Source organism: Phoxinus phoxinus, assembly GCF_949152265.1.
Source record: "Phoxinus phoxinus genome assembly, chromosome: 24".
Classification (NCBI taxonomy): Eukaryota; Metazoa; Chordata; class Actinopteri; order Cypriniformes; family Leuciscidae; genus Phoxinus; species Phoxinus phoxinus.
In genome coordinates, this window is record NC_136899.1 from 5,603,312 (window position 1) to 5,623,031 (window position 19,720).

The 19,720-nt window shown below is 37.1% G+C and overlaps 1 protein-coding gene across 10 annotated transcripts in view; it reads right to left on the reverse strand.

Annotated features, from left to right (window-relative positions):
* The window catches only part of pde1ca (phosphodiesterase 1C, calmodulin-dependent a), a 69,871-nt gene that overhangs the window by 20,903 nt on the left and 29,248 nt on the right, over nucleotides 1–19,720 (reverse strand). For all 10 annotated transcript variants that reach the window (XR_013796293.1, XR_013796294.1, XM_079601411.1 and 7 more), the window contains 3 exons: nucleotides 3,156–3,269; nucleotides 1,786–1,968; nucleotides 1,417–1,483 (listed from right to left, as the gene is read on the reverse strand). Coding sequence is in view for 8 of the 10 variants with exons in the window: in XM_079601411.1 (XP_079457537.1) it covers nucleotides 1,417–1,483; nucleotides 1,786–1,968; nucleotides 3,156–3,269 (364 nt within the window). In the remaining 2 variants the exon portion in view is untranslated. The remainder of the gene's footprint in view (nucleotides 1–1,416; nucleotides 1,484–1,785; nucleotides 1,969–3,155; nucleotides 3,270–19,720) is intronic.

The window sequence follows — 19,720 nt, forward strand, 5'->3', positions numbered from 1 at the left end:
CAAATTTGCATAATGCCTGCCTATGGATTTCATTGGCTGCCCGCGAACAACGTCTACTTAGTCCTTTGACCCGTCCTCAAACGCTGTCGTTTTAGCTGAGAAGCAGCATATCGTGTTGTCAACACGTCGAGAAGGCACTGTTTTGTGCCTATATTAAAAAATAATAATATAGGCACTTTATTTTTTTATTTCAAAAGTTTTTACCATGTGAGCATTTCATTGACAATGAAATTCTGCATACTGTACCGTTCACAGCATAGTGTAATACTACATACTGCAGGGGTATTTGCTATTCCGAATTTTAGAATCACAATAGGCAACAGAACAAAATAATATTTTTAAAATAGTGTAGACTTATTACTGAAACTGTTCTGCCACAAATTGTGATATATGTGAGAAGCTGATAGGAGAACAGATGCAGCTCTGAAATGGCATTCTTGATCGAATAACAGTAGTTTGCTGGATGTACTGTACATACTGGACTATAATTTCATGAGTATTTAATTTCAGTTTAAATACTTTTAAAAGTATTAAAGCGGAATAATTTGAATTTGCTCTTGCAATTTGCCTAATACACTAGCATTCAAAAGTTTGGGGTTGTAAGATGTTTTAAATGTTTTTGAAAGAAGTCACTCTTATGCTCACCAAGGCTAGATTTACTTGATCAAAAAGACAGTAATATTGTAAAACAACTGCTTTATAATTTATTCCTGTGATGCAAAGCTGAATTTTCAGCATCATTACTTCCTTCAGAAATCATTATAATATGAGGATTTGCTGCTCAAGAAACATTTCTTACTGTTATCGATGTTGAAAACACTTGTTACTTCGTGATGTTTTTGTGGAAACGGTCTTTTTTTAAAATCAAAATTCTTTGATGAAGCAGAAACCTTTTGTAACATTAAATAGTCTTTACTGTAACTTTCGATCAATTTAATGCGTCCTTGCTGAATAGAAGTTCTAATTTTTTTTTTTTTACGTACTGACTCCAATTTTTTGCTATCCACAATAAAATAAAATAAATTATTTTTCCACAGTAATTTAAATGTATCGTGTGTGATTTCGTGTGTCAAAAGGAAATGAAATCCGCGTTGTCCACATATACAGCATCCTATAAGACAACTATCTAACTATACCAAAAATTGTCCTGTCCTGTCCTGTCCAAACCGCATGTGTGTGTGCGCCAGGTAACCCAGCTGGCCGAGGGAAAGATCAATTGTTCACTTCGGTTGATTAAACAGGGCTGTTTGCCTGGAGACAAACCTTTGCCTTGTTGTTTCTCTCGTAAGCTATTGTGCATTCAAAACGTGTCGCATTCACACGTTTCGCATTCATGCTGTGACCAGGTTGTGCGTGTTTTTGTGCATATGTGCGTTTGAGGGCACAACCTCGAATCTGATTGGGCCGCTTCATTACCTTCAAGGCCGTGATCACGCTGGGCGGATAGCTCAGCCCCACCATGTTGGAGGTCCGTCGGTACATCCTGTCAGAAAGAGATAACACACTTCTGTCAATGTGTGAGAGCTTCTGGGAAGGGAAAAAAGGGGGAAAATCCCTTGTTTCACTCCAGATGCCCTTTAACATTCATATTTTAGGAGCATGCCGTGCTGAAAATATAACACAAGATAGGAAATGCACAGCAGGGTCACAGGTCAGTCCAGATCAAACGATCTAGCCAGTCAGTTCCTGTTTAAAATGTATCAGCTCTGGATCAGTTCTTTGAAGGTATATAGGGTTTAAATTGGTTTACTTTATACTGGTAGCCTTGGAAAACCTCATACAAACCTTTCTACAAATATCCCAGCTTGCACTGCGTGCACAATGCTGCGAAATCGCGGCTTCTCCTCCGACCGTCTTAACATCAGCCCCATCTGACGTGTGAAAGTTGATGCCAACCAATCACGCACTTCTGAGGGAACCGAGTCGGACTGGATGTCACTGAGCTCATCTTCTGTATCCACCAACCGCCTGCAGAAACACACACACACACACACACACACAAATATAAGACACGATTGCTGTCTGAAGACACTAAATTGTTAAGTCATGTCACTTCCGATCACGTCAGAACAGAAGAAATTTCAGCCAAAACGCCTGTGAGAAAAAGTGATGGATAAAAATATACAATTCCACTTCAAAGACAAAGAAATACAAACTAACATATGTGATCACCTAAACACAACTTACATATGGAAGCCCATTTCTGCCATGTTAAAAAAAAATCATGATTTGGTAAATGATAGCTATGATATAAAAAGTAACAATTATAAGATAAGATGCATAATATTACATTGACTCATAAGTATGACACAAAGCCAACATTATGAGATGAAGTCATAATTGTAATTTAGTTTTTGTCATAATTTCACTTTTTTTATCTCATAAATAGTATTTCATAATTTTGACCTCAATTATCAGGGTTATGTCATTTTTGATCTGTGTTTGAGTTTTACTATGATTTGGTTTTTGAGTCAGTGAGTTGATCATTAGAACCCAATAGTCAGATTCACGACTGAATCTTTTAAACTGGTTTTGTCAACAGAATCAATTTGTTCAATGAAAATAAAAAAAGAAAGAAAAAAGAAAAGATAAAAAAATTAGGGCATTGCCAATTCTCTCATAAAAATGCCAAGAAGACTTTCTGTTAATAATTCATAATTTTTTCCTCTCACAATGTTATATATGGGAAACACAATATAGCATAGAGATGAACTACAGTATGTACTACATTTATGATACTTTTATGGTGTTTTACATCCTTTTTGAAGTCTGAAAGCACCATTCATCAACAGAAATCAACAACAACAAAAACATGTACATTCTGCAAAATGTTTGGAAAAACATGAGGTTGAGTTAATAAATATAGAATTTTTGTCCTTCTCAGATGGTGGCCAAATTTTCCATTTCTGTCCAAACAACTGAAACAAAACACATTAAATACTGTAACACTCATTGCAGCGAGAAGACAGCATTACAGAACTGCAATCCTTCTTCTATCTTTATTTTAAATCAACATAGGGGTTTAAGAGCAGCTTTAGGGATTAAACTATCCAACTCTAGGAACGACATATACCTCTAACACCTGACTTCTGACCCCAAATGTGAGGATTTAACATGTGAGGATATTCACAATGTGTGTCAAGAGTTGTGCTTACCTCGTCTCTTCGATATAGACAGACTCCAAAACGGATGCAGCATATTCTAGGTTTTTCTTCAGGTCCACAACAGAAGCTTCACCTCTCTCCAACTGTTTCACCAAACATCTCAGCCTGAAATGGAAAAAAAGCAAATTTGATTAGGAAAAATGGATTTTATGGGCCTTTTGTCCTTACATAATGACATAAATAAAATAAAATAAAATGTGGATTCAAACCAAGTCTTGATGTAGATCACATTAAAATGTTCATGTGCTCAATGGGTTTAATGGTGTCATCAGCTTTTTGCAGTTTGAGGCAAGTTTAAGTTTTCAGTAAGAGGCTTTAAAAGTCAGTTTAAAAGCCCAAACTGTGAACATGTGGTTGGTTTGTGGCTACCGAATGCATTTGAGACAAAAAAGAACAGATTCATCCATCATCTTTATTGCTAAAGATGATAAAAGAGCTCTGTATTGCTGACAGTCTCCAGATTCTTTTCTGAAATAAACTGATGTAAATAAGCTGAACGTGTTCAGCTGTTATCTAAACCAACTGAAAGTGTATTATAATAAAGATATACTGTGAAACACCTGCTTTGTCTTAGTTTAAAGTCCCCTTGGTAAATGAAAGATGTTTAGGCAAACATATTTTATACTTTTTAAGCAGCATTTTTTTCTCTGGATTCCCACTGGTCAAAAAATGAGCAGCATGAAGTGTGCAAGCTACATGGCTGTAATTCAGTGAACAGTATGCGTCACTGTTTTGTTTATGAGCCACATAAAGCATCTCTGAAGTGATCTTCACTCATGTGGACAAAGAGCCACATCACAAGGCCAACAGTGATGTCCCAGGTGTGAGCAGCAGAGAGACATTTTTCTGTATGGGTCTGGGTGTTTGCATGAATGGAGAACACAGGAAACAATTTGACCCAATTCCCATCCCAAATGACTGGACCACGCGAGCCAGAGCAGCATGCAGTGATGAAGCAGGGTGAAATCATGCAGTTAATCCACTGCGCACTTAAATTCATAGTTCTGTTCAATCATGTGCTTTTCTAGTGCAGCAGCGGGATTCTGCAATCGGAATCTGCTGATTAACTTTTGACAGATATTTTTGGACATGGTACCATGAAAATTCCATTGTATTCCAAGTTCCATGTAAATAGTATGCAATGTCAATATGCTTTTTTCCCAGTACTATAGTATATATATATATATATATATATATATACCAAAGGTACTATGACAATATGATTGTATACGATAATACACTGAAATTCATATAGCCTACTATTGTATTTTCAAAATACATTAAAAATGCTATGGTTCTACAGTAAATCTCCCCTCTATACATGGTAATACCATAATACATGTCCAAAAACCATGTTAAAACAAACAAAAAAGTCAATATTGTATTACAATGGTAACATGGTAGTACCATGCAATATGTCAAAAAAAAAAAAAAAGGCAACATTGTAGTATAATGGCACTTTTTGTGAACACTAGATTTTAATACAACCACAAATACAAATAACATGAAAATATTGTTAGTAAATATAACAATACCCGTGTTTATTCCATACTGGAAATAATAAATACTGACTCAACCAGTTGATATTGCACTTAATTTGTTTCTTTAATTTTTATATTTTAATATTGACAATTACTTTGAAGTAGTGTTTATTTAATTGCGAGGTTTTGCTAACAAATTAGCATTGAAAAATGTGATAAAAAAAAAACAGTTCCGTGACTGTCCTGATACTGATAATAAAAATGGAATTATAAAAAATAAATATGAACAAATATTTACATTGGTCAGTTTGGGAGTAGCTGCACATTTAGTTAAGTTATGTCCATTTCTACCAAAAAATGGCAACTCGTGACTTTCCTCTCAATGGCCTCCTGTCTTCTCTCTTCAAGTGGTTGGCAGCTGTGTTATTTGAATGAAGTGCTCTCGCTCAACTGAAAAGCGTGACGTCGGAAACAGGGTCGAGGACACGCTGCTTGAACAATGTTATCAAAACAGACGAGGCAGAGCAGAAACACATTCCCCTGGTTCCCCAAGGAATCCCCTACTTCAGACAAACACGCAATCGATGCACCAATTCAATGCCATCCCATTAGAGGATTAGTACTTCCCAGAATCTGTCTGGAGCAGAAATGATAAGAGCAAAAATTCTTTAAGCGTGCACGTCCGCTCGGCCACGACTGCACAATGTATGACCTTTCTAATACAGAGAAAGAGCCAGATTAGATGCTTATGATTAAACCATTAGACCACGGGATCAGATTTAGTAAGCATGTTTCAAATGAAGGACTGCATCAGAATTATGGGCTAAAGGAATTGAGGAACGTAAATGTGTGAGCTCTGTAATGTCAGTGAACGGGATACGCTGAAACGCATCAACATGTTGCAATTTCCTTGAGCTGAATACTACAGGGAAATTGACTTTTAATGTCCATCTAACAGACAGGTGTCAACAGGGAACTGCTTTTATTGATTGTGTGTTTTTGTTCTTAAAACGGCATGTGTTGTTGATAAGGATGGATTATGATGTCAGCACGCCCACTAGCACAACGTTTTCTACAGCATAATTTGAGTTTACTATAATAGTACGGCGGCTAACATCACGCAAAATTGGCTAAACCTGCATGCAGCAGATTTTGATTGTATTATATTTAAATGTAAATGTGATAAATGCAAATGTCCGTACTTTAAACAGTTGTTTGTCTATACAAAGTATTTCCCTAAAAACTGAGAACAGGAAATCTCGTGAGATTTGAGGCCATTTCATTCAGATTCAAATTTTACAATCTATTTTGGAGTAATGAACATTGTGGGCCCAAAACTTTGCAAATATATATGAATAAAGATTTCTAGCAAGGCAAGCTTGAATGCATGGGTAGTTGTGTTCCAAAATGTAAAAAGTGACTGAACGTGGCATGGTTGTTGGTCTGAGTATTTCAAGAACTGCGGATCTACTGGGATTTTTACACACAACCATCTCAAACTGGTTTCTTGAACATGACAATAAGGCTACGTTCACACTGCAGGCTGAAACGACCCAATTCCGATTTTTTTGCCTCTATGCGACCTGTATCTGATCTTTTCATGACAGTCTGAACGACATCGATCCGATCTTTTCAAATGCGACCCAGGCCACTTGGGTATGTGGTCCAAATCCGATACGTATCCGATCTTTTGAAATGCAACTTCAGTCTGAACGGCCAGGTCACATGTATCCGACCCGCACGTCATTGATACACTGCAAACGTCATAATTCTGCGTTGAAGTAGGCGGGAATGAGAAGATAAACAACAACTATGGCGGACGATGCTGAGACCAGTCAATGGAAGGGAAACGAGGTTTCTGATTTAATTCATATTTGGGGGGACAGCTCTATTCAGGCCAAACTCGAGGGCTCTTATCGGAACCGGGCGGTTTATGAAAACATTTCCAGCGAAATGGCCGAGCGTGGTTACAGACGATCCTGGCTCCAATGCCAGCGAAAAATTAAAAGCCTCCGAGCCAAATACAAGGAGGTTAAAGACTGGAACAAACTGTTGACATCCATGTTTAGCTACTTCCGCAAACAACAAGTGACGTCGTTGACCGTGGAGTACTCTTCTGCACATGCGGGTCACTTCTGGGTCATTTCACGTTCACACAGGAGATCACAAACGGTCGCATTTAATTGGAAATGTGAACGGCCTTGCAAAAAAATCTAATTTTTTCAAAAAATCGGAATTGAGCATTAAGCCCTGCAGTGTGAACGCAGCCTTAGTTCACTATACTCAAATGGCCGCACAGTCACCAATGACAATGACAATGACAATTTATTTGTATAGCACTATTAAAAACAACAGCTGTTGACCAATGTGCTTTCCACATAGACTCACAAATCAATAAGGAACTTTATATTTAAAAAACATAAGCACATACAAAAAGACAGTCTTTAATCAAAAGCTTTTGAAAATAAAAATGTTTTAAGTTTGGATTTAAAAATAGTAAGAGATGGAGCCTGTCTTAAGCTAATTGGGAGAGTATTCCAAAGTCTTGGTGCAGCGATGCAGAACGCTCGATCTCCTCTGCGCTTTAGCCGCGATTTTGGGGTAGACAGTAAGGCCTGATTTGAAGAGCGTAGAGACCTTGCAGGCTTTTGTTCCATTAATAATTCTACTAGATACGTTGGTGCTAATCCATTTAAAGATTTATAAACTAAAAGTAATACTTTAAATTCTACTCTGTAACACACTGGTAACCAGTGCAATGATCTTAAAATCGGGGTGATATGCTCTCTCTTCTGTTTTTTTCGCACAGAAAACGGGCCGTAGCATTTTGGACAAATTGTAAATAAGATAGTGTTTGCTGACTAATTCCCAGATATAATGAGTTACAATAGTCCAATCTCGATGAAATAAAAACGTGAATTAATTTCTCAAGATCTTTAAATGAGAGAAACGGTTTTGCTTTAACGAGCAGATCACCAGATCTCAATTTAATAGAGCACTTTTGGGATGTGGTGGAAATGGAGATTTGCATCATGGATGTGCAATCGATAAACTATGTGATGCTATCATGTCAAGTCAAGTCACCTATATTTATATAGCGCGTTATACAATACAGATTGGGATAAACAGAAAAATAACGATGCAAACAAAATTGAATTCTGCAATAGAGCAGCTCTAAAAAGAAAAGAGTGTCACAGATCAGCTGAGGTCAGTTCGGTTTTCCTTCAGTTCAGTTCAATGACTGTGTAAAGTACATACTATGACATAAATTCAATCTCATCATGTAAATAATATGGACCGAAATCTCTGAGGAATGTTTCCAGCACCTTGTTGAATCTATGCCACAAAGAATTAAGGCAGTTCTGACAGCAAAAGTGGGTCCAACCCGGTACTAGCAAGGTGTACCTAATAAAGTGGCCGGTGAGTGTATATTAAGTACATTATGTACAACAGGATTGTGCGCATGCATTGCGTTGGCCAAGGATTCGTGACTGCATTTGCATATTTGCATTTGCACAGAGTATGTGTGTTTGGCCGAAGGCGAACTCTGTATGCAAATATCATTCTATTCAATGCTCATTCGCTGTCATATTTTGTCTGACAGACTTATAAATTCTGTTGTACGAACAGACCAGCAGTGATATCACACACTAGGCTTCCTGTTCATTAGCAGCTTCTAATGAGCATGTGTGCCGATGACTCATCATGAATGTTTGACTTCTGATAAACTCCAGCCTAAGGGGTTAAAAGACTGCAATCTCTTAAAGAAAGACTTCTATGCACAACTCTACAGCTCTACTACAAAAACTTATGAGCTTCCAATAGACAGCAATTTCCAGCACTCCAAAAATGTAGGCAACATTAATGATTTTGACTCCTAAGATAACTTTACTTTTAGCCAAATGTGTGTGTGTGTGTGTGTGTGTGTGTGTGTGTGTGTGTGTGTGTGTGTGTGTGTGTGTGTGTGTGTGTGTGTGTGTGTGTGTGTGTGCGTGCATGTGTGTCTGCGTGTGTGTCTGTGTGTAAATTACTAAATAATAAATAAATATACTTTTAAATATATATATATATATATATATATATATATATATATACAGGTGAAACTCATAAAAAGTTCATTTATTTCAGTAATTCAACTTAAAAGGTGAAACTAATATAATTATATAGACACATTACATGCAAAGTGAGATATTTCAAGCCTTATTTGTTATTTTGATGATTATGGCTATACAATATTCTAATTTTGAATTTGGGGTTTTCATAAGCTGTAAGCCATAATCATCAAATTTATAACAAATAAAGGCTTGAAATATCTCCCTTTGTATGTAATGAGTCTATATAATTTATCAGTTTCACCTTTTAAGTTGAATTACTGAAATAAATGAAAAAACTAAAATTTTCCTAATTTTCAATAGTTTCACCTGTATATATATATAAATTAAAAAGTATATTTATTTATATCAGTAAATAATATATATATATGTGTGTGTGTGTGTATAATAAATACATATTTTTATTTATTATTTACATACATATATATATATTCAAAAATACAATATAAATAATATATTAAAATATGATAAACACATATGTATAAAAATAGAAACTTTAGTGTATATTTGTTAAATAGTGAATTTAATTGTATCGTTTTTTTTCTTCTTGTATACAGACTTGGATGGGAATAACCTTGTCTTGTAAGTGCTGAAGTCTGTGCAGAGGCTCCAGATCTCAAGGGCGTCACAACCAGATTGTTCAATGGAGTATCTGATACAGCATGAACAGGGAAACGCTATTAAAATGCAGACCTCTGGAGTGACGTGACGATGTGTGGGCTTCCTGCCTTTTTTCACCTCTATGACACGGCAAGGTCACTTTTAATCCTTCCTTTAATCTTGTCTCCCACCTTTTCCTTTCTCTTTTAATGTATTACACACACACACACACACACACACACACACACACACACACACACACACACACACACACACACACACACACACACACACACACACACACACACACACACACACACACACACACACACACACACACACACACACACACACACACACACACACAAATGAATTAACTCACATTGCCAAAAACCAACACATTCCCTCATCCTTTCCACCCTCCCCCACGCTGAGATATCTCCATCTTTCTCTCTCCACAAAAGGTCAGTGGACGGTCTGTTTTAAGGTCAGTCATTGAAGATATGAGCCATTATCACACTTTACTGACTTCTAGAAAATACACAAGAGCTGCTGAATGTCTGAGGACACAAGATTTAGTCAAGACGTCCATGTCTGGCTTGAGTTTTATGCATCATTGTACTGGCAGACGTTTCCTTCTTGAAATAGACACTCATATCTATAGCAATTACAAATTCTACTTAGGAAGTAACTTTGATTCACAATTAATTCAAAAGGAGTTTGACGTTATCATGTTGCAAACAGCAATACTGAACAAAGTAAGCCTAATTTAACATTGAAAAATTATATTGGAGGAAAAATGTAAATAGAAAATATTTGATAAAATGAAGGATGAAATTTAAATAGATTAAAAAATATTTACTAGTATTTCATTATTTAACACACACACACACACACACACGCGCGCGCGCGCGCGCACACACACACAAATTGTTGTGCTTTGTTGTTATATGAAAGAAAAAAAAATCTAAAACACTGTGACTGTGTAAAGTTGTCTTGCACAGAACAGCATGGCTGCATGATGTTATGTTGTTGATGTACAGTAATGGGGTTACATGGTAATGCATGTTGATGTGAGTTTTTTCTCAAGGGGGACTGAATGAATGTGTTTGCGCTGAGTGGACTGTTTACTGTGACCTTGACGGAGCTGGTGAGCTCAAACTCTATGATGCTGAACATCACGTGACTCTCGAGTTCCGGCACCGCTGAGGTTGCTGTGGTGATTTGCGATGCGTCAGTCGACTGGCACATGTAGCATTGAAACATATGTGGCTTCCACAGGGGGGCCCAAATGCCTTCCTTCCGCATAGTGGGGGACTGGACCACAAGGATATGCTGGTAATCAGGTCATAAAAAATCAGTGCCTAAATCTAGAACCGGATGTGGTTTTAGAAAGGAAGACGGGTCAGCACCCCAATTTCCCATTAGGTCTTTAATTCCGACTCACAACTAGAGGCCCACAGGGACAAATACTCTACTGGGCCAAAGGCACCAGAATCCGCTTGGATTGAGAAGAATGACATAATATTCTCCAGTGACTCCACCTTAACCTCCAAAGATCAAACTGACAAAATAAACAACTCATAAGCCTTAAAATCTTTTAAACCTGTTTGGTCTCAAATTTCAACAGCTAACACAATGTATTTATTTCCGGCTACTTAGAGGGGAAGAAATGGGAATGGGATTAGGAAATGTTAAATGCCAGATTCAAATTTGTGCTTCTTGCATAATCTCAATGTGTATTAAAAAAATACAGTATATATATTCAAGTCATATTTTAACCAAAAATCTAAAGAAAAACCTACAAAGTGTTGAAATCATAGAGAAAAAATTATAGTAATTTTGGTTTAAAAAATTTTATGAGCTAAGCACCTCTCAAATTCACACTTCTGTAAAAAATTTTTTTTTAATTAGTGTAATTATTGAAAATAATCCTGTCCAAAGACAATGAATTAAAAGTATTGTTCAAATTAAAATAAGCAAATTCAATACAACCATGATAACACTTTAACTTATACTTACTTTACAACTGAAACAATATATGATAATTTTCTGTGGTTTAGTGACAAAATAATGGGGGTTTTTAGATAATTCTGTCATCATCTACCCTCAATTTGTTTCAAGCCTGTGAGTTTCTTTGTTCTATTAACCAAGAATCAAGATATTTTAAATAATGTTGGTAATCAAACAGTCAACGGTATAGCCATTGGCGTGGTAGGAAAAATAATACAATGGAAGTCAATGGCTGCTGTCAACTGTTTGGTTACCAACATTCTTTGAAATATCTTATTTTGTGTTTAATAGAACAAAGAAAATACAGGTTTGAAACAACTTGAGGATGAGTATACACAGTAAAAAACGGTGGGTTATTTTTTTAACCCAACCGCTGGGTTACACATATTGGGTCATTAAGTTGGGTTATTTTCAAAAAAATGTTGAGTGATTTTTCCAAATCGTTGGGTAATTTCCAGTAATAACCCAATGCGTTGGGTTAAAATAACCCACAGTTGGGAAGGTGCTATACCACCCCATAGTTGGGTTACTCGTTGGGTTATTTTTAACCCAACATTTTTAAGTGAGTAATGACAACATTTTCATTTTTGGGTGAACTATCCCTTTAATGGTCCCAAAAACACGCCCATGCACTTCTCTAATCTCAGTAGTGATAAATCTCTGCTCACCAGACCAGAGATGGATCTGAACCTGTCAGCAACAGGTTCAGTGTGTTAAGCCTTTCCAAAACCAAAGCATAGTGGCGGATGAAGCAAGAAAAACGATGTTTGGCTGATCTTCTCAAGCTCATCGGGTTTAAACCTGTCTGTGAAGAACAACACTGTAAAAGCTTTATAAACCCTCTAATCAGGTTGGGAGAGAGCAGGACTAAGTGTGCCATAATCCCCTTTAACGGTTCTCTAATTGGATTCTGGCAGAATTACTTATGTGCACATACAGGATTGAAACATGAAATGATGCAGTGGCTCCAATAGCTACCGCAAACTGAACTTTGACGGATGTGTAAACCAGTGACCAAAATACTGAATGGATGTAATCTTGCATGTCTATTTTAAAAGACGAAGAGTTTCCATCATTTAAAAAAAGTTGAAGTCACACAAATGAATGTGTGCAAACCAGGATATTTAATGAGGCATTTTTTTTTTTTACTCATTAGCCCTAATGTTTCCTAATGTGTACAGTCACAGTCACGGGACATCTGTTGCACTGTATTAACCAAAAGCAGGAGGGTTAGACCAACCTTCACATCACTAAAACACAGCCAGGGAGATAATAAACTAATTAATGGAGCCAGAAATGAGATTAGACAAAGAAGAACAGCAAAGAGAGAACAATGAAGTACTTCAGAGGAAAAGAAACAACAGAATCCTACAAGAAGTCTACAATTCAATCATTCCATTAATCCAAAATGTGATTTATTGTAAAATGTATTTTTTGCCTATTTCATCCAATTTAAATATGCTATTTTAAAAGTTCACGTCATCAAAATGATCACTTTATTTAGCGTTCATGTAAACACCACGTACGGATACATCAGTCGGAATGAATTGAAACAAAAGGTGTCCGTGTAAACGCAGATAATGTTTGAGGGCGATTCGAGCAAGAAGTAAGACTGGAATTGCTGATGACGACTCCTCGTTTCAGGTTCAGAATCGGTTCTATCTCTTGGAAAACAATTTGCAGACCTTCTACCTTCACAAACAGCTATATTACACACTACACTTTAAATAATTTGTGACTTCTCCCGTGTCCTTTTGATAATCTCTCATCGTCCTGTCTGTGCCATACAGAGCATGTACTGGGTGATTACTAAGCTCTGGACATGATGTCGTCACCTAAGGTTTAGTGTAGAACAGACCTGAAAATTACTGATACTAAAGAGCAACACACACATAAGCAAGATTTGCACTCTCACGCCCTGGAATATTAGTATGAGCGTGTGCTGGAGTGTATGATTGCTGCACTTTTGCATGGATTTTTCTTTTCTTCTCACCAGGCAAAAATCATAAATCTGAGATTAACTTAGAAAATGAAAGTAACCACTGATTTCAATCACGACTATAGAAATTTAAAGGGATAGTTCTTCCAAAAATGTAAATTCTGTCATAATTTACTCAACCTCATGTTTTTACAAAACTGTATGACTTTTTTGATTGCTTGCATTGTCGAATTTTTATTTTATCACCGAACTGCTATACATGCGAATACGGCGATATTAAGATACTATAAACATCAACATCATGATTTTGTGTTAAGCTGCTTTGAAACAATGTGTATTGTGACTTTCATCTTTGGAACAAAGATATTTTTTAAAAGTCTCAGTGTTTTTGTCCTTCCAATGAATGTCAATTTAATGTTGTTTGGATCCCATCATTCTTCACAATATCTAAAGTTGTGTTCAACAGAAGAAAAATGACAGTCAGGTTAGAAAATGATAACCGAATTTTAATTTTTGGGTTATCGATCCTTTTAATTCTTTGGTCCAGGGGTAAGTTTGAAATGCTAACCCAAAGTATGAGCATTGATAATAGTTATGCTTGCCTTAGCAAACACCACTGATTACTGTTAACATTATTAATGGTCCTTTTTGTGGTCAGGTCTGTAATGGATTGGTTTGTAACTCTAAAGTATATATGGACAACTAGCAGTCACAGTCAGGCACAAACCTCCCGAGATAAATGTCTGGCTTACGGTGCATTAACTCAAAGCGTGGCAATACAGCACATCACAGGGCTGCCCTAATCCTCTCCAGTCACACACACACACACACACACACACACACACACACACACACACACACACACACACACACACACACACACACACACACACACACACACACACAGACACACACACACACACACACTAATGTTTAGTGCAATAATTAAAGAATTCCGTTGGTCAGATTCACTCCATCTGTCAGAAATCATTTTCACACTGTTTTAATAACACTTAGTGCCCTGTGTCTATTCTTCTGAAGCACTAAAACAGATTCATGCGTTAAATAGGTAATATGAATGCATAAGGTGAGTAATAAAAAGACTTAAATGCTTTTAGTGTGCAAGCTGTTTATCAGTTTGGAAATGCAAGTGGGATGTCAGCTTTACACATTCAATATATATATATATAATTTAAATGAAAAAAAAAAAAACTGCAAATGTTTGCAAAGAATTATGGGTACACTCTTAAATATAAAGATTTCAAAAGGGGATTTTCACAGTGATGCCATAGAAGAACCATTTTTGGTTCCCCTAAGAACCTTTCAGTGAACAGTTCTTAAAAAAAATGTTTTTTTTTCAGAGTGAATAACATTTGTATTAATCTAAAGAAAACTATAAACCCAAACTTTATGCAGACCCATTCAGAGCTTTTAAATGGGAGTTTATAACGGAAGAGTTTATGATATTATAATATTTTTTTAACAACCCCGTTACAATTTTACACAAGAAATGCAATTTAAAGTTTAAACTTTTAGTTCAGTTGTGCCGACTTAACTCTGTAATAGCATATCATATTTTAAAATTGTTTTTATAATAATAGCATATTAATATTTTTTTTAATGTATCAAGTTAGAAGCGTTTCGAACCAAACTAATGATAATAATAATTTAATCAAATCAAATCATAATGAATCGAATTAAGGGTTTGTGATCAAATCTGGAGATGCACCCAAATTCATCAGAATCAAATTAATATAAAATCAAGTCAAGTCAAAATCAAAATCAGATAAAACACACATAAAAAAAAAAACCAAACCAAACCCTACTGAATCAAGGGCTTATGAATCAGAATCCAAATGAATCAAAATCAAACTATAGATGAGTACTTATTAGCATGTTTCATGAAGTATGAAAGCTGTACTTTAGAAATTATTTGACCTGGGCTTTACATTTTAAGCAAGTGGTGAAATCTGTGAACAGCTGTGATGAAAAACAGTGGGATGGAAAGAGATTTTTGAGCTGGCACTCACAAAAAAGGAGCGACTTGGGCTGATTTGAAGTGACCATCTGTGGCATAATGAAAATCATGTTTGCAACTTCGAGTCTCGTCACGAAACCGCATTTATCCACGCTGCCACGGGCGTACACAATGCGCTGGCAGCTTTGAAATAAAGTGCAGCTTGTTTACCGAGCGAATGCTAAGCACCAAACCGGGACACAATATCTCACAAATGTTACTGCGGTATGAAGGTCAGTCAAAGCTTCAGGTTACAGGTCATATGCTGAGTTTAATTGCCTTCCTAAACTAAACAGAGAGAGGGCAGATGGAAAAAAAGATAGATAGATGGGGAAAGGGAAAGAAATTCATTAAATATTCAACTCCTATTTTGTTCAGTAACACTTCAGTGGAGACGTTAGATTGATAATTGGTAAAGATTCAACCGACACTCAACTGTCACTCAACCCTAACAATCCCATTTATCCTGAACCCCCCCCCACACACACACACACATTTCACTCTGGTGATGAAATGAAGGTCACTGATACACAAAAGTACACAATCACTCACGTTTGCGGGCGCACGTACACACTTCGTCACACGTTCTCTGAATAATGCCGTATGGAAATTTGATACACAATAGTGCATAATGTGATAATTTAACTGATTTGATTGATTGCACATTCAACGTGCTATAACTATTCAGGTTCACTAAGACAGCTTTGAAATACGACCTGGGCTTGACTGTCCTGTGTGTTATATATAGCCGTGTGCTACGTGGTACAGGACAAATAGGGTTCCTTCCATATGACTATGGATCTATAACCTTGCTGTGTGACCTGGTCGCCCACACCCAATCCCCACAAACCAAGCCTTACTGATGGATATCACAGTGAATGATTCTGTTTACATACTAAACCAAGTATTCAATGCAATTCATTAAAATTCATCTTCTTTGCTTTCATTCGGGATTAATGACTGTAGGTAATCTGAGGTTGAAGATTTGCAGCACTAGGGGAGATAAAACACAGCTTTAATGATTTCTCCACATCTGAGAGTAAACCAGGGCATTAGATGATTACAGCACAGAAATCACAAGCAAATAATGTTTCTTTGCAGAAAATGAAAAAAAAAAAAAAACCCAGTTAAATCATTAGCATTGAAGTTTGGGCTAAGTCATTTTTTTTTAAACTAATTAATAATTTTATCGAGCATAAAATTGCATTTTATTTAATAAAAATGCATAAAATTGATAAAAGTGATAGTGAAGACATTTATAAATGACAAAAAAAATCTATTTCAAATAAATGCTGTTCTTTTAACCTATTCGAGAAAGAATCCTGCAACAAAATTTAACATGTTTCCACAAAAAATATAAAGAAGCAGACATTTTCAACATCACAATAATAAGAAATGTTTTTCGTGCAGCAAATCTAGAATAGTTTCTGAAGGATCATGTGACACTGAAGACTGGATTAATGATGCTGAAAAAATTCAGCCAATGATAACTTTAAGTCGATCTTTCCTCATTCACATAGATACGAGGACTTAGCTATTATCAAAATCGCTGCCAAGTGTGCTGACATGCCTTAAAGGGACTTTGGCTACATGTCTAGATTCAGACAGATCATGGGGCAGCTCAGAGTTCATGAAAAAGTCACTGGCACTGCGGTGAGCTATTGGCAGAAGTTTCCGAGAACCGGTCCAGTCTGGGAGGAAGAGCCCTGTTCCTCTGTAACTGTGGAGACAGATGCAGCGGTGGCTTATGGGTGGCGTAGCCAATGATGCTAACAGTGGGTGAAAAGTTTAATGGCCATAACAACACACCATTTACTGCCCGTCATCACTAATTAAGACCAGAGAGGCTGGTGTGGAATTGGCCAGGATGGGGAAACTCTAAATACAGCTGCTGTTGTCTGTTGAGCAGCTGGGCAGACAGAAACGGTTGACTCTGTTGTGTCTGTTCTGTCCAGGTCACTAATTGTCTCAGTGGCTGGTGCTCTGGTGCGATGGCAACCAGAGGTTGAGGGCAAAGTGCTGACACGGCGTTTGCCAGATCCATCTGGAGTCTTTCAGAATGGTCCAGACCTCCTGAACTGCTCTCTGGGGGACAGAAGCAATGCCCAGTCTGATCTGATTCATTCATATGACAGGAAACGACATAATTGAATTCCAGAAGTGCACAACTGAACCTTTGTTAAGCTCCGCCCCATTTGGTTAATGTACTCAGACAAGCTTTAGATGTGGTCAGTAACATTTTAAGGAGGGACTTAGCGAAGGTTAAAATAACATTTGTGTGTCCCAAAAGTTTGTACAATGCTTGCAACAATTAAACACATAGTACTTTCATATACGTACATTATAAAAAAAGACTAAAATCTTGTCTGATAATATGACGGATGGCAAAAGTTGCTATGGTAGGATTAGTAAGAGTAACATTTTAAGCTGGACCTTAGCGAAGGATAAAATAACATTAGTGTAAAGGTTCCTTAAGTTTTTACAATGTTTGAAAACAATTGACCGTTCGCAAAACCCCGCCCTCGAACGGTTCTCGTCCAATCCTAGCTCAGCAACTGTAACTAGGAGAAGGACCTCCGTCAAACATTCCGATTTCAGCAAGATAGTGAAACGATGCGCCTATGGCAGTGGGGTCTGCACGGGCTTAAAACTTGCTGTATTTTATGATTGCTTGCAACTATTATTAAAAAATAGGCTACATGTACAAACACCGTTTCACTACGGCACTGCGGCCCCCTCATCAGTCAGCAAACAAGAGAAAAAAAAGAGAAAGAGCACGGACTTACTAATTACGAAACTTTGATGTGGTTGAACAGGTACACAGTCACAAATTCCTCTGGAACTCAAACATTAAACTTCAAAACAAAGTTTGCGCAGTTGCACAACTATTCACACAAATATGTCCTTCTCAGTCGGCTACGAGTTATGAATGAAGAGAACAGCACAGAGAGTTGATGTTTCAGCGCGTCCTCTGATTGCAGTGTTGTGACTGAAATAGCGCGCGCGGGAGCACATGCGCAAAACAGTTTTGTAAAATGATATATGATCAAATAAAAATGATTGATATATAATTTTACAAAACTGTTTTGTGCATGTGCTCCCGTGCGCTATTATGTCTATACTTTCTGTCGTGCCCTGGAGGATATGTCTGCTGCATTACTCCAAAACCAATCACTTAATGTATGGAGCTCAACCCAGCCATGGCTATGGTTCTCAATTGTTTGACGGGCGTAGTAACAATAACTAAGGGGCGTGGATTTTGCGAACGGTCAATTAAACACATGATTTCAAGACTTGCATTAGAAAAAGAGTAAAAGTATTGTCTGATAAATAATGGATGACAACAGTTGCTACGATAGGATTGGTCAGTAACATATTAAGGCGGGCTTAGCGAAGGCTCAATTAGAGGCAGCATATAGATCCTCACTTAACTCCTCCCTTGCTATAGAAACTGATAAATGTCTAAGTTTAAGGTCAAGAGCTTTGTATTGCTGCAATTATGATTTTGATAGGTCATTATGCCACAGATTGGAAATTGTCCACGCTGTAAACTCAGTTTCACAGTATGTCACTTTGCCAGCCATTCCCATGTAGCCAGACATCTTACTTTATTTCACACTGAGGCCATCAGGGCTCCCGTAGTAGAACTATGCAAATTAAAATGATTCTCAGCACTGAACGCAGATTCACTGATAGCACCTTAATAACAGAATAGATGGCTGTCTATTTCTCCGTCACCTCATTTCTCGCATCAGCCCGATGGCAGTACTCAGATTTGATTCAAAACAGTCAAATTGTCTGATTTCCAGGAGCCAAAGCAAAGTCAAACCTGGCACTGATCATCTGAAACATTTCCAAGGCTGGCAGAACACACCGAATGGTTTAAATTATGCTGAAATGAGTTTCGGTAAAACCATAAACCCTTCCATCCCTTCTGTTTCTAAAGACAAAGTGGCAGCCATGAACGAGTTCATCCTAACAGACTTAGCCAATATAACATATAGAAGGTTCCCGATGCAAAGCGGAGAGCCTGGTAAAGTGACGATAAACTAGAAACACAGGTACAGAAGCATTCTGATAAACCTTCACTAGCTACTACAGACTATTTAGTCGGCAAGATGATATTTCACTTTGCAGATTAAGTGGCACGGAAAACACAAAAACATGGGATAAAAATTGTCGGCTGACGGAAGGAGGAGATTTATTCACTAATACCACACATGACATTTCACCTGCATTCTGGATAAACATCCCTCTGTATCGCCTGATTATTGACATCACATTCCTCACGCCGGGGAATGAATGACAGGAATGATGGATAATTATTTTAATTAGATTTTTACTCTTTTTGTACAAAATGTGCCTGGTGCCACACTGCAAAAAAATCCTAATCT